Source organism: Anomaloglossus baeobatrachus, chromosome 2 (genome assembly GCF_048569485.1).
Source record: "Anomaloglossus baeobatrachus isolate aAnoBae1 chromosome 2, aAnoBae1.hap1, whole genome shotgun sequence".
NCBI lineage: Eukaryota > Metazoa > Chordata > Amphibia > Anura > Aromobatidae > Anomaloglossus > Anomaloglossus baeobatrachus.
This window is the reverse complement of record NC_134354.1, coordinates 108,845,943-108,860,692: the sequence shown is the minus strand read 5'-3', so window position 1 is coordinate 108,860,692 and position 14,750 is coordinate 108,845,943. Positions and strand designations below refer to the sequence as shown.

Here is a 14,750-nt window from a genome sequence, read left to right as displayed (position 1 = left end):
ATCCATGTCAGGTCGCGGAGCTCTGGCAAGTGCCAAATCACCCTCAAGGTAGACTGGCACAGTTCAATACTTCTGGTAGCGGCTGTGCTTTGGTGCAGTCTAGGTGTACTTGATTTGAACAGTCATTTTGTGCTGCCAAACTCCCTTTAAAATGGGTTATCACCTATATACAGGATAGGGAATAACCTGTTGGTTGATGTGCGTCCGAACACTGGGGCCAACATCAATCAGCATAATGGGGAACTCTCAACCCTGTTAGGGGCCCTTTTTGCACACTACGACATCGCAAGCCGATGCTAGCGATGCCGAGCGCGATAGTCCCCGCCCCCGTCGCAGCTGCGATATCATGGTGATAGCTGCCGTAGCGAACATTATCGCTACAGCAGCTTCACATGCACTCACCTGCCATGCGACGTCGGTCTGGCCGGCGAACCGCCTCCTTCCTAAGGGGGCGGGTCATGCAGCGACATAGCGATGTCACATGGCAGGCCGCCAATAGAAGCGGAGGGGTGGAGATGAGCGGGACGTAAACATCCCGCCCATCTCCTTCCTTTCGCATAGCCGGCCGGGACGCAGGTTGGAGATGTTCCTCGCTCCTGCGGCTTCACACACAGCGATGTGTGCTGCCGCAGGAACGAGGAACAACATCGCAACATCGGTCTTTCCCAATTCATGGAAATGACCGACGCTACACCGATGATACCATTATGACGCTTTTGTGCTCGTTAATCATATCAAAAATGCTTTACACACTATGATGTCGAGAGCGATGCTGGAAGTGCGTCAATTTCGATTTGACCCCACCGACATCGCACCCCTTAGACTAAAGCAGCAATCTACATGCTTAACCTACCCATTCATTCCCCATGGGGCTGCCAAGAAGTGTGCCCAGCCACATAGAGTATGAATGGAGTATTGCTCAGGCATCGACCTGCTGCTGCATTTATAATAGGAATTAAAGGGAACCTGTCACCTAGAAAATGCGTTCTGACCTATCATCAGAAGTATGTGTGCCCTAATTACACCTCCCTACCAATCCTTGTGTTGTAAAATACTTTCCGTGGTATCACGCCCCTGTGGGCGTGATACCATGGAGTCCCATGAGCGACGTCCCCGTCGTTCATTCTATCCTTCGCGCGTTTATACTTACCATTGCGGCAGGCTTCTCTTCCGGGTTCTCCTTGTCAGTTTCAAACACTGCGCATGCGCAGTGTGCGCCTGAAGCCGGCGCGTGAATACCCGGAAAAGAAGCCTGCCGCAATGCGTGCAGGATAGAATGAGCGATGGGGACGTCGCTCATGTGACTCCAAGGTATTACGTCCACAGGAGCGTGATACCACGGAAAGTATGCAGACGTCCTTAGGGCAAGGCGCCGCCCATGTGGCCAGTGGCTCTCTAATTTACATAGGAAATATGAAAGTAATAAAACATTTTTTTATTCATTTCATATTACACAATTTTACAACACAAGGATGGGTAGGGAGGTGTAATTAGGGCACACATGCGTCTGCTGATAGGTCATAACGCATATTCTAGGTGACAGGTTCCCTTTAAAGATCCTCATCCGGGATAAATGTACCCTATTTTGCCGATCAGTTCTGATCCCTATAGTCAGACCACCACAATCAACAAATTATCATCCATCCCTGTGGATAAATAATAACTTGTTTTCACAGGACAGTTCATTTAAAGCACCATGCCAACATTTTGATTTTTTTAGCACTGGAGTGGCACTTTAAATGTAAGTCTCTTGCCCCCAGTATTATACTTGCTCTTCTGCGTTTTCATGCATTTTCGGCGTCACTCCAGTCCCGCAGTGCCATCTGGTGACTGTAACTTCTGACTAGCCAGAAGTCAGAAGTTACATCACAAGCTCTCAATACAACTCTGAGAGCAAGAACAAGGCTCTCATAGACTTGTATTGATTTGTCACTTCCAATTCGCTCCGTGAAACTCTGGTGCTGCCAGCAGGTCAGAAATCGCTGGAGACTGACAAAAGTGGCGGTGATAGAAGATAAAGCCGCCAAAGGGTGAGTATAAGACAGGGGACTTAGATTTAAAACTCCACTCAAGCAGTGCAATTAATAAACTGCTGGAGTAGTGCACTCCCAGGAAGACTTCACCACATTCAAAAATACAATTCACACATTTCGCTTGGCCCTTACCTCCGCTAAACAGGAATACTTCAGAAACCTCATATCCACTTTAACACACAACCCCAAACAGCTATTTAATACTTTTACCTCCCTCCTTCGCCCACCACTTCCCCCTCCAACCTCCCACATTTCCGCAGAAGAATTTGCCACATATTTCAAAGAAAAGATCGACCAAACCAGACAAGTCTTTTCTGCTGAACCACCACAACCCCTTCATATAACAGACCACTGCTCCTCCCCCATAAACTTCCTCCCCACCATCACCGAAGGAGAGCTTGCACATCTTCTCTCAAAAGCACACCTCACCACATGCGCACTTGACCCCATCCCATCCCACCTCCTCCCCAACCTCGCCACTATCCTAATTCCAGCCTTAACCCATCTCTTCAACCTATCTTTAACAACTGGTACCTTCCCTTCTGCCTTTAAGCATGCAACAGTCACACCTATCCTAAAGAAACCTTCCCTCGACCCAACCTCTACTACCATCTACTACTATCGACCCATATCACTACTCCCACTTGCCTCAAAACTCCTGGAACAGCACGTCCATGCTGAACTTTCCTCCCACCTCTCCTCTAACTCTCTCTTTGACAACCTACAGTCCGGCTTCCGTCCACATCATTCCACTGAAACTGCCCTGACTAAAATCACAAATGACTTACTTACTGCCAAAGCTAACAACCACTTCTCTATACTCCTACTTCTAGACCTATCCTCAGCCTTTGACACTGTTGACCACTCCCTGCTACTACAGATCCTCTCTTCCCTTGGCGTCAGAGACCTCGCCCTCTCTTGGATCTCTTCATACCTCTCCAACCGCACTTTTAGTGTCTCCCATTCCCACACAACCTCTTCATCCCGTTCTCTCTCTGTTGGTATCCCTCAAGGCTCTGTCCTGGGACCCTTACTTTTTTCTATCTATACATTTGGCCTGGGACAACTCATAAAGTCCCATGGCTTTCAGTACCACCTATATGCCGATGACACTCAGATCTACCTCTCTGGTCCAGATGTCACATCTCTGCTGTCCAGAATCCCAGAGTGCCTATCGACTATATCTTCCTTCTTTTCCTCTCGCTTCCTAAAGCTTAATGTGGCCAAAACTGAACTGATCATCTTTCCTCCATCTCCCCTGCACTCTCCACCTGACCTATCCATTACAATTAATAACATCACGCTCTCCCCAGCACCCAAAGTTCGGTGCCTCGGAGTGACCTTTGACTCTGCCCTGTCCTTCATACCACACATCCAATCCCTCACCACCTCCTGCCGTTTTCAACTCAAAAATATTTCCAGATTCCGCCCTTTCCTCAATCCCCAATCTACAAAAATGCTAGTGCATGCCCTCATAATCTCCCGCATCGACTACTGCAACATCCTCCTCTGTGCTCTCCCTGCTAACACACTCGCCCCTCTCCAGTCCATCCTTAATTCTGCTGCCCGAATGATCCACCTCTCTCCTCAATACCACCCCGCTTCTCCTCTCTGCAAGTCCCTCCATTGGCTCCCAATCTTCTATCGTATCCAATTCAAACTACTAACCCTGACCTACAAAGCTATCTATAATCTGTCTCCTCCATATATCTCTGAACTAATCTCTCGCTACACTCCAAAACGTAACCTCCGGTCCTCCCAAGATCTCCTTCTCTCCTCCTCTCTCATTCGCTCCACATGCAACCGACTCCAAGACTTCTCCCGAGCATCCCCAGTCTCCTGGAACTCACTGCCTCAACACGTCAGACTATCTACTACACTTGCAAACTTCAAACGGACCCTGACAACTCATCTGTTCAGAAATGCCTATAATCTACAATGACCTCACTGCCCCACCACCGTGCGGAGCTGCCGCCCCACCACCGTGCGGAGCTGCCGCCCCACCACCGTGCGGAGCTGCCGCCCCACCACCGTGCGGAGCTGCCGCCCAACCTACACCCCACCTACTGTCTCCTCCCCAAAATCCTTTAGGATGTAAGCCCGCAAGGGCAGGGCCCTCTTCCCTCTGTGATAGTCTGTCTATTGTAACATGTATATGTATTCTGTATGTAACCCCCTCATGTACAGCACCATGGAATCAATGGTGCTCTATAAATAAACAATAATAATAATAATAATAATAGTGCGTAAAGTAGAACAAAACTAAGCTTATGGTAGTTGTAATACCAAACCATGCCAAAAGTTAGTTAGTAGGGTATGGGAATAGGATTCCAACCATTTTCATACTGTTGACTACTAAGGATTATAGTCCTGGAAATCAGCTTTAACTTATTTACCGTCTAGGGGTCACAGGAAGAGGCTGTTTTGATTTACAAATTTATGCTAATCCACAAAGTTCTGTGCTCAAACCCTTGGGAATAAGGTGCGCTCACTCTAGCAGTAGTCGTAGTATTGCACTAGGGTCAGAGTAGTATAGTATAGTCAATAGATGTTTTTCAGTGTAATACTACAAATGTTACCAATCCTTGCCATAATAACATTGGAAATATATTAGCCACCACATGCCATGACATTTTCAGCACCATTTCCATCTATATGTTATCCATAATCACTAATCATTTTTTATGTTATGGGCTATTCATATGTAATGATTGGTGAACTGTATAGTACCTCTGTTAAAAGATGTGATAACGATCGGCTAACAGTCTCTGGAACGTCGTATGATGCGTCATTGACCCTCTCCAGCATGCTCAGATGGTCTGCGGTGGAGGCAACAGGAAACTAGAAGGTATAGAAGAGGTTGTATGTAAAAGTAGTAACAAATCCAGCTCGCCATCTCTGCTTCCACTCTCTGCTCAGAGCCCCGCCACGGCCGACAACCGAACAAGTAACACAGGAAAGTCCAGCTCAAATGAACAGTTTCTTCTTTATTTCTTGAGAATTTCAAGGACACAGGACAAGAACATTTTCACAAGGAAGCCGTTCTAATGGCATATGCCTTTATAGAGGCTTCCATGTGAAAGTTTTGATGTCCTGTGTACTTGAAATTCTCAAGAAATAAAGAAGAAACTGTTCATTTGAGCTGGACTTTCCTGTGTTACTTAGGCTGCTTTCACACTACGTTTTTTTAACATCCGTCATGAACGTTTTTTTAACGCAAAAACGGATCCAGTGCAAATGCGTTTTCATTTCAATGCATTTGCAATGGACTCGTGTCAACATGCGTTCACGTGCGTTTGCGTGCGTTATAGTGAGGATCCAGCGACTTGCAGTTTTTTAACTTTTTTCAAAAACGCTACTTGTAGCGTTTTTGAGCTGCGTCCAAATACTATTTTTCACTGGATCCTGACTATACTGCACGCAAACGCATGTGAACGCTGGCATGCTGATAGACAGGATCCTGCTCCTCTACTGAGCATGCCCAGAAACCAGCCTGGCGTGATCAGTCTCTCTCTCCCCCTCCCTCTCTCCCCCTCACTCTCTCTCCTCTCTCTGTCTCCCCCACCTGAGAGCGGCGGACGCTCGTAACCAAGGTAAATATCGGGTAACCAAGCAAAGCGCTTCGCTTAGTTACCCGATGTTTACCTTGGTTACGTATGCAGGGAGCAGGCAGCCCGGCTCCTAGCAGCTATGGACGCTCGTAACCAAGGTAAATATCGGGTATCCAAGCAAAGCACTTCGCTTAGTTACCGAAGTTTACCTTGGTTACCAGCGTCTGCAGCTATCAGATGCCGGTTCCCAGTCTATCTAGTTCAGTTCCCCTCACTCCTGATCACATGACTTCAATGCCCGCCCATAAACTTCAAGTGGCAGGATCCTGCAAAATAAAACATGCGTTTTTCTTTGTAAAAACAGGATCCACTTTTACAGCAAAAAAACGTTCATGGCGCATGTTAACAAAAACGTAGTGTGAAAGCAGCCTTAGGCCCCTTTCACGCATCAGTTTTTTTTCCCTCAGTCACAATCCGTTTTCTCGACGGATCAACAGATCCGTCACAGATTGTGGCTAAAGGCCCTGTCACACACAGAGATAAATCTGCGGCAGGTCTGTGGTTGCAGTGAAAATGTGGAAAATCAGTGCCAGGTTTGTGGCTGTGTACAAATGGAACAATATGTCCATGATTTCACTGCAACCACAGATCTGCCAAAGATTTATCTCTGTGTGTGACGAGGCCTTAAGATGATGCGACAGATCCGGTTTTCGACGGATCTAACTAGCTGGGGGTTAAATAATAAATTGGAGCATGCTCAATTAAAAAAAAAACGGAATCTGTCGACGGATTCCGTCATTTGACGGATTACGATGGATCCTGCGCCTATTGGCTTCCATGCTACCAAACAACGGACGGCGACGGATCCATTGTCGTCCGTTTTTTCGATGTGGACAAAAACAGTTACTGTGGACGTCGTCTACGTCCGACGGACAAACATTTTTCGACATCCGTCAAACGACGGATGAAACGTGAGGCCATGCGTCGCTAATACAAGTAGATAAGAAAAAAACGGATCCAGCGGCATCAGTCGCCGGATCCATTTTTTCAAAATTCCCTTGGATTGTGACTGATGTGTGAAAGGGGCCTTATAGAAGAGGTAGGTTATGACTGGAGGACCAGACGACTCCGGGTCTGCATCTAGGCCTCTAACATCCAGACACATACACCTGCATAAGAGCTGTGGCCATAAATTGAAGCAAAACTTTTTCCAAAGTTGTTTCATACATCAATGTAAAAATATAAAAAAAATGTTTGCGAAATACATAGTTTTTGATGTAATAATAATTTTCTCACCTCTCCAGCTGCAAGTGCAAATAATAGGACTCCTAAGGAAAACCAGTCAGCAGAATGATTATAAGGACCCCCGGAAAGAACTTCAGGTGCTAAGAAACCAAAGGCAAAAATCATTCACTGAATCTTTGATATTGTAGAACGTGTAGTAGCCTTTAGACAATATTTCGGTTTATGGGTCGGATTTTCTCGACACTTATTGATGAGCCCTATAATCATAGCGCGTTATCAGAAGGAAACATCACTAGTAAATATGAGGCAAGTATGGATGCAGTAGTCAGAGCGCAATCTTTCCTATCTATTCCATTAACTTGATAGCAAAAAATTAGCCATTAGAGATTACACAAGGTTTTCTGCAGAAACATCCCTATTCAGATGTGTGGAAATTACGTTAATTTTCAAGTTGTAGAAACTTTTGCTGTATAAGAACATATAGTACCGATAGACCTCTTGTGTAAAGCATATGAGCTGTACAAGGCTCGTGAAGTCCTCTGTGTGTGCTATGCTCCCATAGAAGCAATACATACAGCATGGGATGGATTATTATTGTATGGGGTTTTTCATACAAATGTGATATAAAGCCCTCTGTATGTCTCTATATGAAAGCAGAGGCTTACAGAGCTACAGCAGAGATGTAATACACTCTGAGGGTGCCTTATTGTAGCTGTAAATGGAGCACTATACATCTATGCACTGGTATCATATCTTAAATATCTTGGTGACCTTTAATTTGTAATTAATCCTACACATTAAGGCTGCTTTACACCAGAAGATCTATCGTGCGATAGATCATCGGGGTCACGGGTTTTGTGACGCACATCCGGCATCGCTTGCGATGCCGGCCTGTGTGACACCTCCTAGCGACGCAGTATCGCTCACAAATCGTGAGTCGTGTACTGCTCGTTAGGTTTCATAATATCGTTTAATTTAATTGTTCATCGATCCCGGGGTAGCACACGCCGCTCCGTGTGACACCCCGGGAACGATGAACATCGCTTACCTGCGACCCGCGGCTCTCGCCAGCTATGTGGAAGGAAGGAGGTGGGCGGGATGTTTACGTCCCGCTCATCTCCGCCCCTCCGCTTCTATTGGCCGGCGGCCGTGTGACGCTGAACGTCCCTCCCACTCCAGGAAGTGGACGTTCGCCGCCCACAGCGAGGTCGGACGGGAGGTAAGTACGTGTGAAGGGGGGTTACCGACTTTGTGCGCCACGGGCAGCGATTTGCCCGTGACGCAAAAAGGACAGGGGCGGGTACGATCGATTGTGAAATTGCACAATCGGTCGTACCGTGTAAAGCAGCCTTTAGGATCATCCTTACTTTAGATAGCATTTTATATGATTCAATTTCAGAAATGATCAATCTTGTTTAAATATGAAAGGATTTGTGTCATGTTTCATCTTCAGGAGCACACAGCTCCCCTTCTTCTGAAGGAGCGGTGCACTCCAGAAGAATGAAAGTTCAGACCAAAACTGTGCACTCTTCATTGCTGCAAACATAGGCAGGTTAGATTGTGAGACATTGGAGTAGTGCACAAGCACTAAAGCTGGCTGGGTTGTGTGCTCAGCATTTTCAAGCTCTATTAAAAAAAAACCCAAAAAACAAAAAGCTGAACTGCAATGGTGGCTGGTAACCTACACAACAAGCTTTAAACAACATAATACAAAATCCCTCCATTTTTTAGAATAATAAAATAAATTGGATTTTTGGTAGTTAAATTGCAACATTGTTTGTTTATATACCTTGCAATTTAGCCATTTGTGACTAGGATTAACCCTTTAAATTAGCAATCCATTTTTTTAATTCATTCTGTTACTAATCCCAGAATGTATATACTGGTAATTCAGCTAGAATTAATTAGCTTAATTAGTTGTTATTGTCTATTCTTTCCCCTTACTTGGGTCATGTGATCTCACGGTGAACCCCTGAGAATTAAGGGGGCTTTACACGCTACGATATCGTTAATGAATTATCGTCGGGGTCACGGTGTTTGTGACGCACATCCGGCGCCATTAACGATATCGCAGTGTCGCAGTGTGTAAAACTTAAGAGCGATCTGAAACGATCGCAAAAGAGGGCAAAATCGTTTGCCACGGAGATGTCGTCCTGAAATAAAAAATCGTTTTCTGCTTTTTAGCGATGTTGTTCGTCGCTCCTGTGGCAGCACACATCGCTGTGTGTGACACTGCAGGAGCAACAAACATCTCCTTACCTGCCTCCACCAACAATGCGGAAGGAAGGAGGTGGGCGGGATGTTTACGTCCCGCTCATCTCCGCCCCTCCGCTTCTATTGGACGGCTGCCGTGCGATTCCGCACGACCCGCCCCCATTGAAAGGAGGTGGTTCGCCGGCCAGAACGACGTCGTAGGGCAGGTATGTGCGTGTGACGCTGCCGTAGCGATAATGTTTGCTACGGCAGCGATCACCACATATCGGCTGTACAACAGGGCAGGTGCTATCGCGCTCGACATTGCTAGCGATGTCGCAGCGTGTAAAGCCCGCTTTACGTGAATTTGTGTTTTCTGAAGGGAGTCACCAACTCAGCCACCATAACTTCCAGTATGATGAAGTTTCATAATACCACTGAAGTTCTCCACTGGGAAGTGGGAGTGGATGAACTGCCTATCACATATACTGATGATGATTACACAGCTCCTGTCACATAGCTATGTTATCAGGCTCCTGATTGTATTCTGACAATCTATGAGATCATTTAGAAGAATATTGATGGGACGATAATTACACTGTTACCAGGCTGTAGCTGGTCATGGGATGAAATGCTGATCATGGGATTGATAGCAGACCATAAAAGGACTAAAATGCTGAAAGATCATCAGAATCAAGATGGAGTCAGTCTGAAGGGATGAAAATGAAGGCTAAATTACAGCAATGTGTCACAATCTATAAAGTGTGGATTGTGATAGACAATCAGATGGTGGCGTGCAGGTGCAGAAATGGGGAAAATATTGTACTGCTTTTTTTAAGCATACTGAAAGCAGCATATAAGCTATTTCAAAATCATCCAGGTTTGATGGCTCTATTAGTCCTCTTGGAAAAGTATTACTATTCACCAAGCTCAATGTTTTGTGCTCTTACACATTTAGGCCAAAGTAAAAATATGTTAACAAAGAATTGATGTGACTATTATCACCAACCCTTATCATCAGTTTATTCCTTACCCATGTAATAGAGGGTCCCACAGATGGTACATGCACGCTCCCCAAGGGGAAGGTGTCTGGAAAGTCCAAAATCTGACAATTTCAAGTGTCCTAAAAAAAAAAAAAAAAAATTGTGGCTACATTGCCGAATTGAATACAATTTTGCAAATAGTATCAAATGTTGCCTAGTTTTCCTTACCTCTCTCATCTAATAGTATGTTTTCCATCTGAAAAAGAATCAGGTTGTTACAAAATGTTTAAGGTGAACCGACCCACACATAAGATATTACATCACACGCTGAAACACTAAAGAGACCAAACCATAACATGACTGACATATATCCTCTGATATTAGCAAGTCCCATGGGTCTGCTCCTTTTGTGGTCAATGGGATTGTTATACTAGACAAGCTGCCAGGAATGAGGTTGTTCTAACAGGAGAACCTCTCTGTATATGTCCTATTAATATGGTAGAGGGGGAAAGATCAGAATCCCCGTATATTAGTGAGAGTGAAAGCCATTGCAGTCAGACCTTTTATTTCATAGTTGCCTCTTACCAAATAACAAAAAAAACCCTCTGCTTTTCCTGGCACAGTCAGCAGACAGGGTAGCAATGGACTGGTGGCTATGGAGGTTGCTTTTAGGAAGAGGGTTGCCCACATTCTAAAATCTATTTAAGACAATTGTAAAATAGTTTAATGCATTTCTGCCCCTTATTATCTAAAAGGGGATGTCAGGAGGGTAAATCTTGATTACAACATCTTTTAAAAGTAAGGGTACTTTCACACTTGCGTTGGACGGCTTCCGTTGCTATCCGCAGCCTTGAGGAATTACGGTAACCGTTGCAGGAAACCGTTATATTCCTCATAGACTTCGATAGCAATGGATGGTCTTGCATTGCATCCGCCCCGTGGCGCATCAGTTGTTTTGACGCTGACCGTCAGTGACCGTCGGTCGGATGTAACGCTGCATGTAGCGTTTTTCTGCACTTGGCGGAGTGTCAAAAAAACGCAACCTGCAGGATTCCGTCGGCATCCGTTGTTTTTATAATGGACGCCTATGGTGGCGAATTCTGTTAGAATCCGTCATTTTGTCGGATTCCGTTAACGCAGCCATCTTTACACAACTGCGCATGCCCAGATGTGTAAAGTCCATGAAAAAAAACCTATAACGGATTGCGTTATTTTGTTATGATCCGTAGCATCCGTTGTGCCACTATATGCAACGCATCCGTTGCGTGTCGTCACACAACGCAATGCTACGGATCCCGTCCAACGCAAGTGTGAAACTAGCCTATAGAATGAAGAATACAAATTCAATGATCCTTTGCTGCTAATTTCCCAAAGCTGTCTGATCCCTGATGGTCTTATTTTCTCCTACAGCATGTCCTGTCACATCGGCTACAGTCAGTGATTGTGGGGTCGGTGATGTGAGGTTTTGGGTTTTTTTTAACCAATGTAAATCTTTTGTAAATAGTTTTTACTTTCCATAAAATTCCTTTCAGAAAGTAAGTACATCAGTGTGAGCTGAATTAAGTCAAGTTGTATGGAGACGGTATATCTTACCTTAACATCTCTGTGTATGATGCCCAAATCATGAAGATACACTGTGGAGTAGAGCACACAGTTTAGTAGTTGATTCCTACATTAAAGAGGTAAAAAATAGATACTTGCCTCAGGCCCCAGTTTTCTTGGGAGCACCCAAGGCAAGTAGCCACCTTAGGCTGAGGCCACACTGGGATTACTGCGTGTCCTCGCATGACACTCAGCATATGGTTGCAGCACAGCGGGAGCCGAGTGTCATGCAAGGGTCATTGCGACTGTGATCCAATCGTGCAATCAGACCTCAGCTGCAGGGGGAGGGTCGGCGCTGCGGAGGGGAGGGCAAGTGATGTGGAGGGGAGGGCCAGCGATGTGGAGGGGAGGGGCTGGCGCTGAGGGAGGGGGAGGGCTGGCGCTGAGGAGGGGATTTATCTACCCATCTTGCCGGCTGATGCGATTCTTGCACTGCTATCGCGTTACACCGATGTAACGCGAGTGCAGTGCGATATTTCTCTCGCCCCCATAGACTTGAATGGGTGCAAGTGAAACAGGGATCGCATTACACTCACAGCATGCTGCGACTGTTTCCTCGATCCGAGTAGGGCTGATAAAATAATCGCTTATGTGAGCTGCCCCATAAAGTAATATTGGTCATAGAGAAATGCGATTTGTTATCACATTCCTCTCGCACCGTTTTTCTCGCCGTGTGTGTCCTAGGCCTTAGAATGGAGGAAGTAATCCTTCACTTATCTAATCCACCCTTAGCCTTCACTTATCTAATCCACCCTTAGGGATGCACATTTCTGCTGGTGAGAAGAGCTTGGAGCTTGCAGAGTTCATTGCAGGCCAGATAAGTGTGAGAACGGGTTCAGATGGCTGTGTTTCATTGTCTCTATTCGGACGCAACGCTCAAGTCTCCTATGTCTATGAGGCTGTTGAGTTCGGAGTGAGGAGACCCATGGTCCGTCTGGGTATTGTAGAGCAAATACGGCTGTTTGAACCCTGTTAGTTCAACATTTGTTTTATTTGTTAAGGTAGTTTTCCTGCTAAATACTGTACATCAATCATTGGGGGCCCAAGGAATGGTATCATCACCAATCTCATGAACAGGGGTCCCAAAGTACCCTGTCCATTGCATTGATATGAAATAACAGTGCTTGAGCATTAACCACCATAGCTCTATTCACTCTGGGGATTTTGGAACCTCTATTCCAGAGATAAATGGTAAAAGAAAACCGGTAAAAGTAAAAAATAAAATGTATATGTTTCATCACATTGGAGAAAAACATAAATTCACCGCACTCTGAAAGTTGAAATGCTGAAAATAGGTGCTTTTATTGACAAAGAAATATATTAAATGTGGTAGTATGCGACATATCTCAACATTTCGACCCCCCCCCCCCGGGTCTCAATCATGTATTCGCTGCTCAGGCCACAGAATCAAATGCACTGTGTCATATTACATAGTTATTTTGTACTATAAACGCTCTGTCCTGCAATATGAAGTCTGTGACTGCGGCTTAGTCCTTTGCATGGGCCCTTGGGAGGGTTACACCTGGAGGCCCCCTCTACAGTCACCGCAATTAAAGGGTTAGTTCCATCTCCAAGATCCTATCCCAATAAGTAGTAGTTGTAATAATATGAATGTTAGAAAATTCCTTCAATTAGAAATGTAGTATAGCTCCGATGAGCTTTGTTACTTACCTCATGTGCAGGGTATTGTAGCTTAGGTATCTATGATTACGACCATGAGCAACTAACTAACTGTCCTTATGTGTGTGGACGTAACCTTACATGAGTAAAACAGGAAGATCCAGCATAAATGAACAATTTCTTCTTTTTTGCTTGAAAAATTCAAGTACATGGGACATCAAACACTCACAAGAAAACCGCTATAGTAGCGTATGCATCAACACGTTTCTGGTGTGCTTCCACCCTTAATCATGATTAGAAGAAATTGTTCATTTGAGCTGGACCTTCCTGTTTTACTCATTCAAAATCGGGCCGTGGCGGGGCTTCTGTCCGGGCTCTGAACAAGGAGTGGATAATGATAATGATGAGCTGGATTTACTGCTACTGTCGCGGGCGGGGAGGAGGGTGTCAGCACACTACGCTCACCCCTTCTGCTCGGGTCCGGCGGCTGCTGCTCAGTGGTGGCTCGAGCTGTGGGCCGGATCCCGGGGGTTTCTCGAGCGGCACTCCTCGCCCGTGAGTGAAAGGGGTTTGTTGGTGTGGGAATTGTTTATTGTCCGTGACGCCACCCACGGTTGTGGTGATTTTACCACCGCTGCTCAATGTGGGGATCCCCGGGGATGGTGATGCGGAGCAGCCAGGTGTTGTGTTGCCCCTCCGTGGGTAGGGGTTGGTGATCCCGGGGCCCAGTGATGGTTTGGGAGGTGCAGGGCCTGGTGGGCGCAGGGACGCGGGGGCAGCGCTGTGCCTTGCGGCACTGTGGTACTCACTCAGCCTGAGACGTTGACACAGTTTTACGGTAAACCACACGGCTGGGAAGACGGTTCCCCACGGACGGCTGCACTTGCTCTCCCAGTAGGTGACGGTGATGTCCCTTTTCCTTGCACCTTTGTTCTATGTTGGTAGCGATGGGTTCCCACCGGTAACCCGCTCCCCGGCTTCAAGCTGGACCGGAGGAGCTCTACTCTTTGCCCGCAGGCGCTGGCCCTGAGAAACTGGTGCCTTGGCGGTGGCGGTGTCTCTCCTACTCTGGTTGGGCTGTTGCCTTCAATCGGGACTTGGTTGTTGGGGGATCTACGTCCCCTTCACTGACGGATTTGGCAAATTATGGCGACTCCTAGCCTTGCCGGGGTCCGAGAGGCCCCTGCCCTGGTGCTGACTGTCCTTCGGTACACTGCTTCAGACCGCCGGGCCACTACCCGTCCCGCGGTCCTTCCAGGAACTTCCACACGGTCCCCCTCCAGACAGTCACCGCCGTTGCTGACCTTGCTGACCTGTCCTGCACACAGCTGGACTACTTCAGGCTTTCTCTCTGTCACCACTCTTGCTTTCCTCCTTTACCACGTTACTTCACTTCTACTTTCACTTCCTTAACTCATCTTAGCTGTTTACTCCTTCACTCCCCTACTAGACTGCCTGGTTTCTCCCGCCTCCAGAGCTGTGTCCTCCTCGGTGGGCGGAGCCAACCGCCTGGCCCACCCCCT

The 14,750-nt window shown here is 46.4% G+C and overlaps 1 protein-coding gene across 1 annotated transcript in view; it reads right to left on the bottom strand.

Annotated features, from left to right (window-relative positions):
- RSKR (ribosomal protein S6 kinase related) overlaps nt 1–14,750 on the bottom strand; it is a 45,066-nt gene that overhangs the window by 1,366 nt on the left and 28,950 nt on the right. The window contains exons 7-11 of the mRNA XM_075333196.1: nt 11,599–11,639; nt 10,234–10,261; nt 10,056–10,145; nt 6,881–6,969; nt 4,764–4,874 (exon numbers count right to left, since the gene is read on the bottom strand). Coding sequence (XP_075189311.1) covers nt 4,764–4,874; nt 6,881–6,969; nt 10,056–10,145; nt 10,234–10,261; nt 11,599–11,639 — 359 coding nt within the window. The remainder of the gene's footprint in view (nt 1–4,763; nt 4,875–6,880; nt 6,970–10,055; nt 10,146–10,233; nt 10,262–11,598; nt 11,640–14,750) is intronic.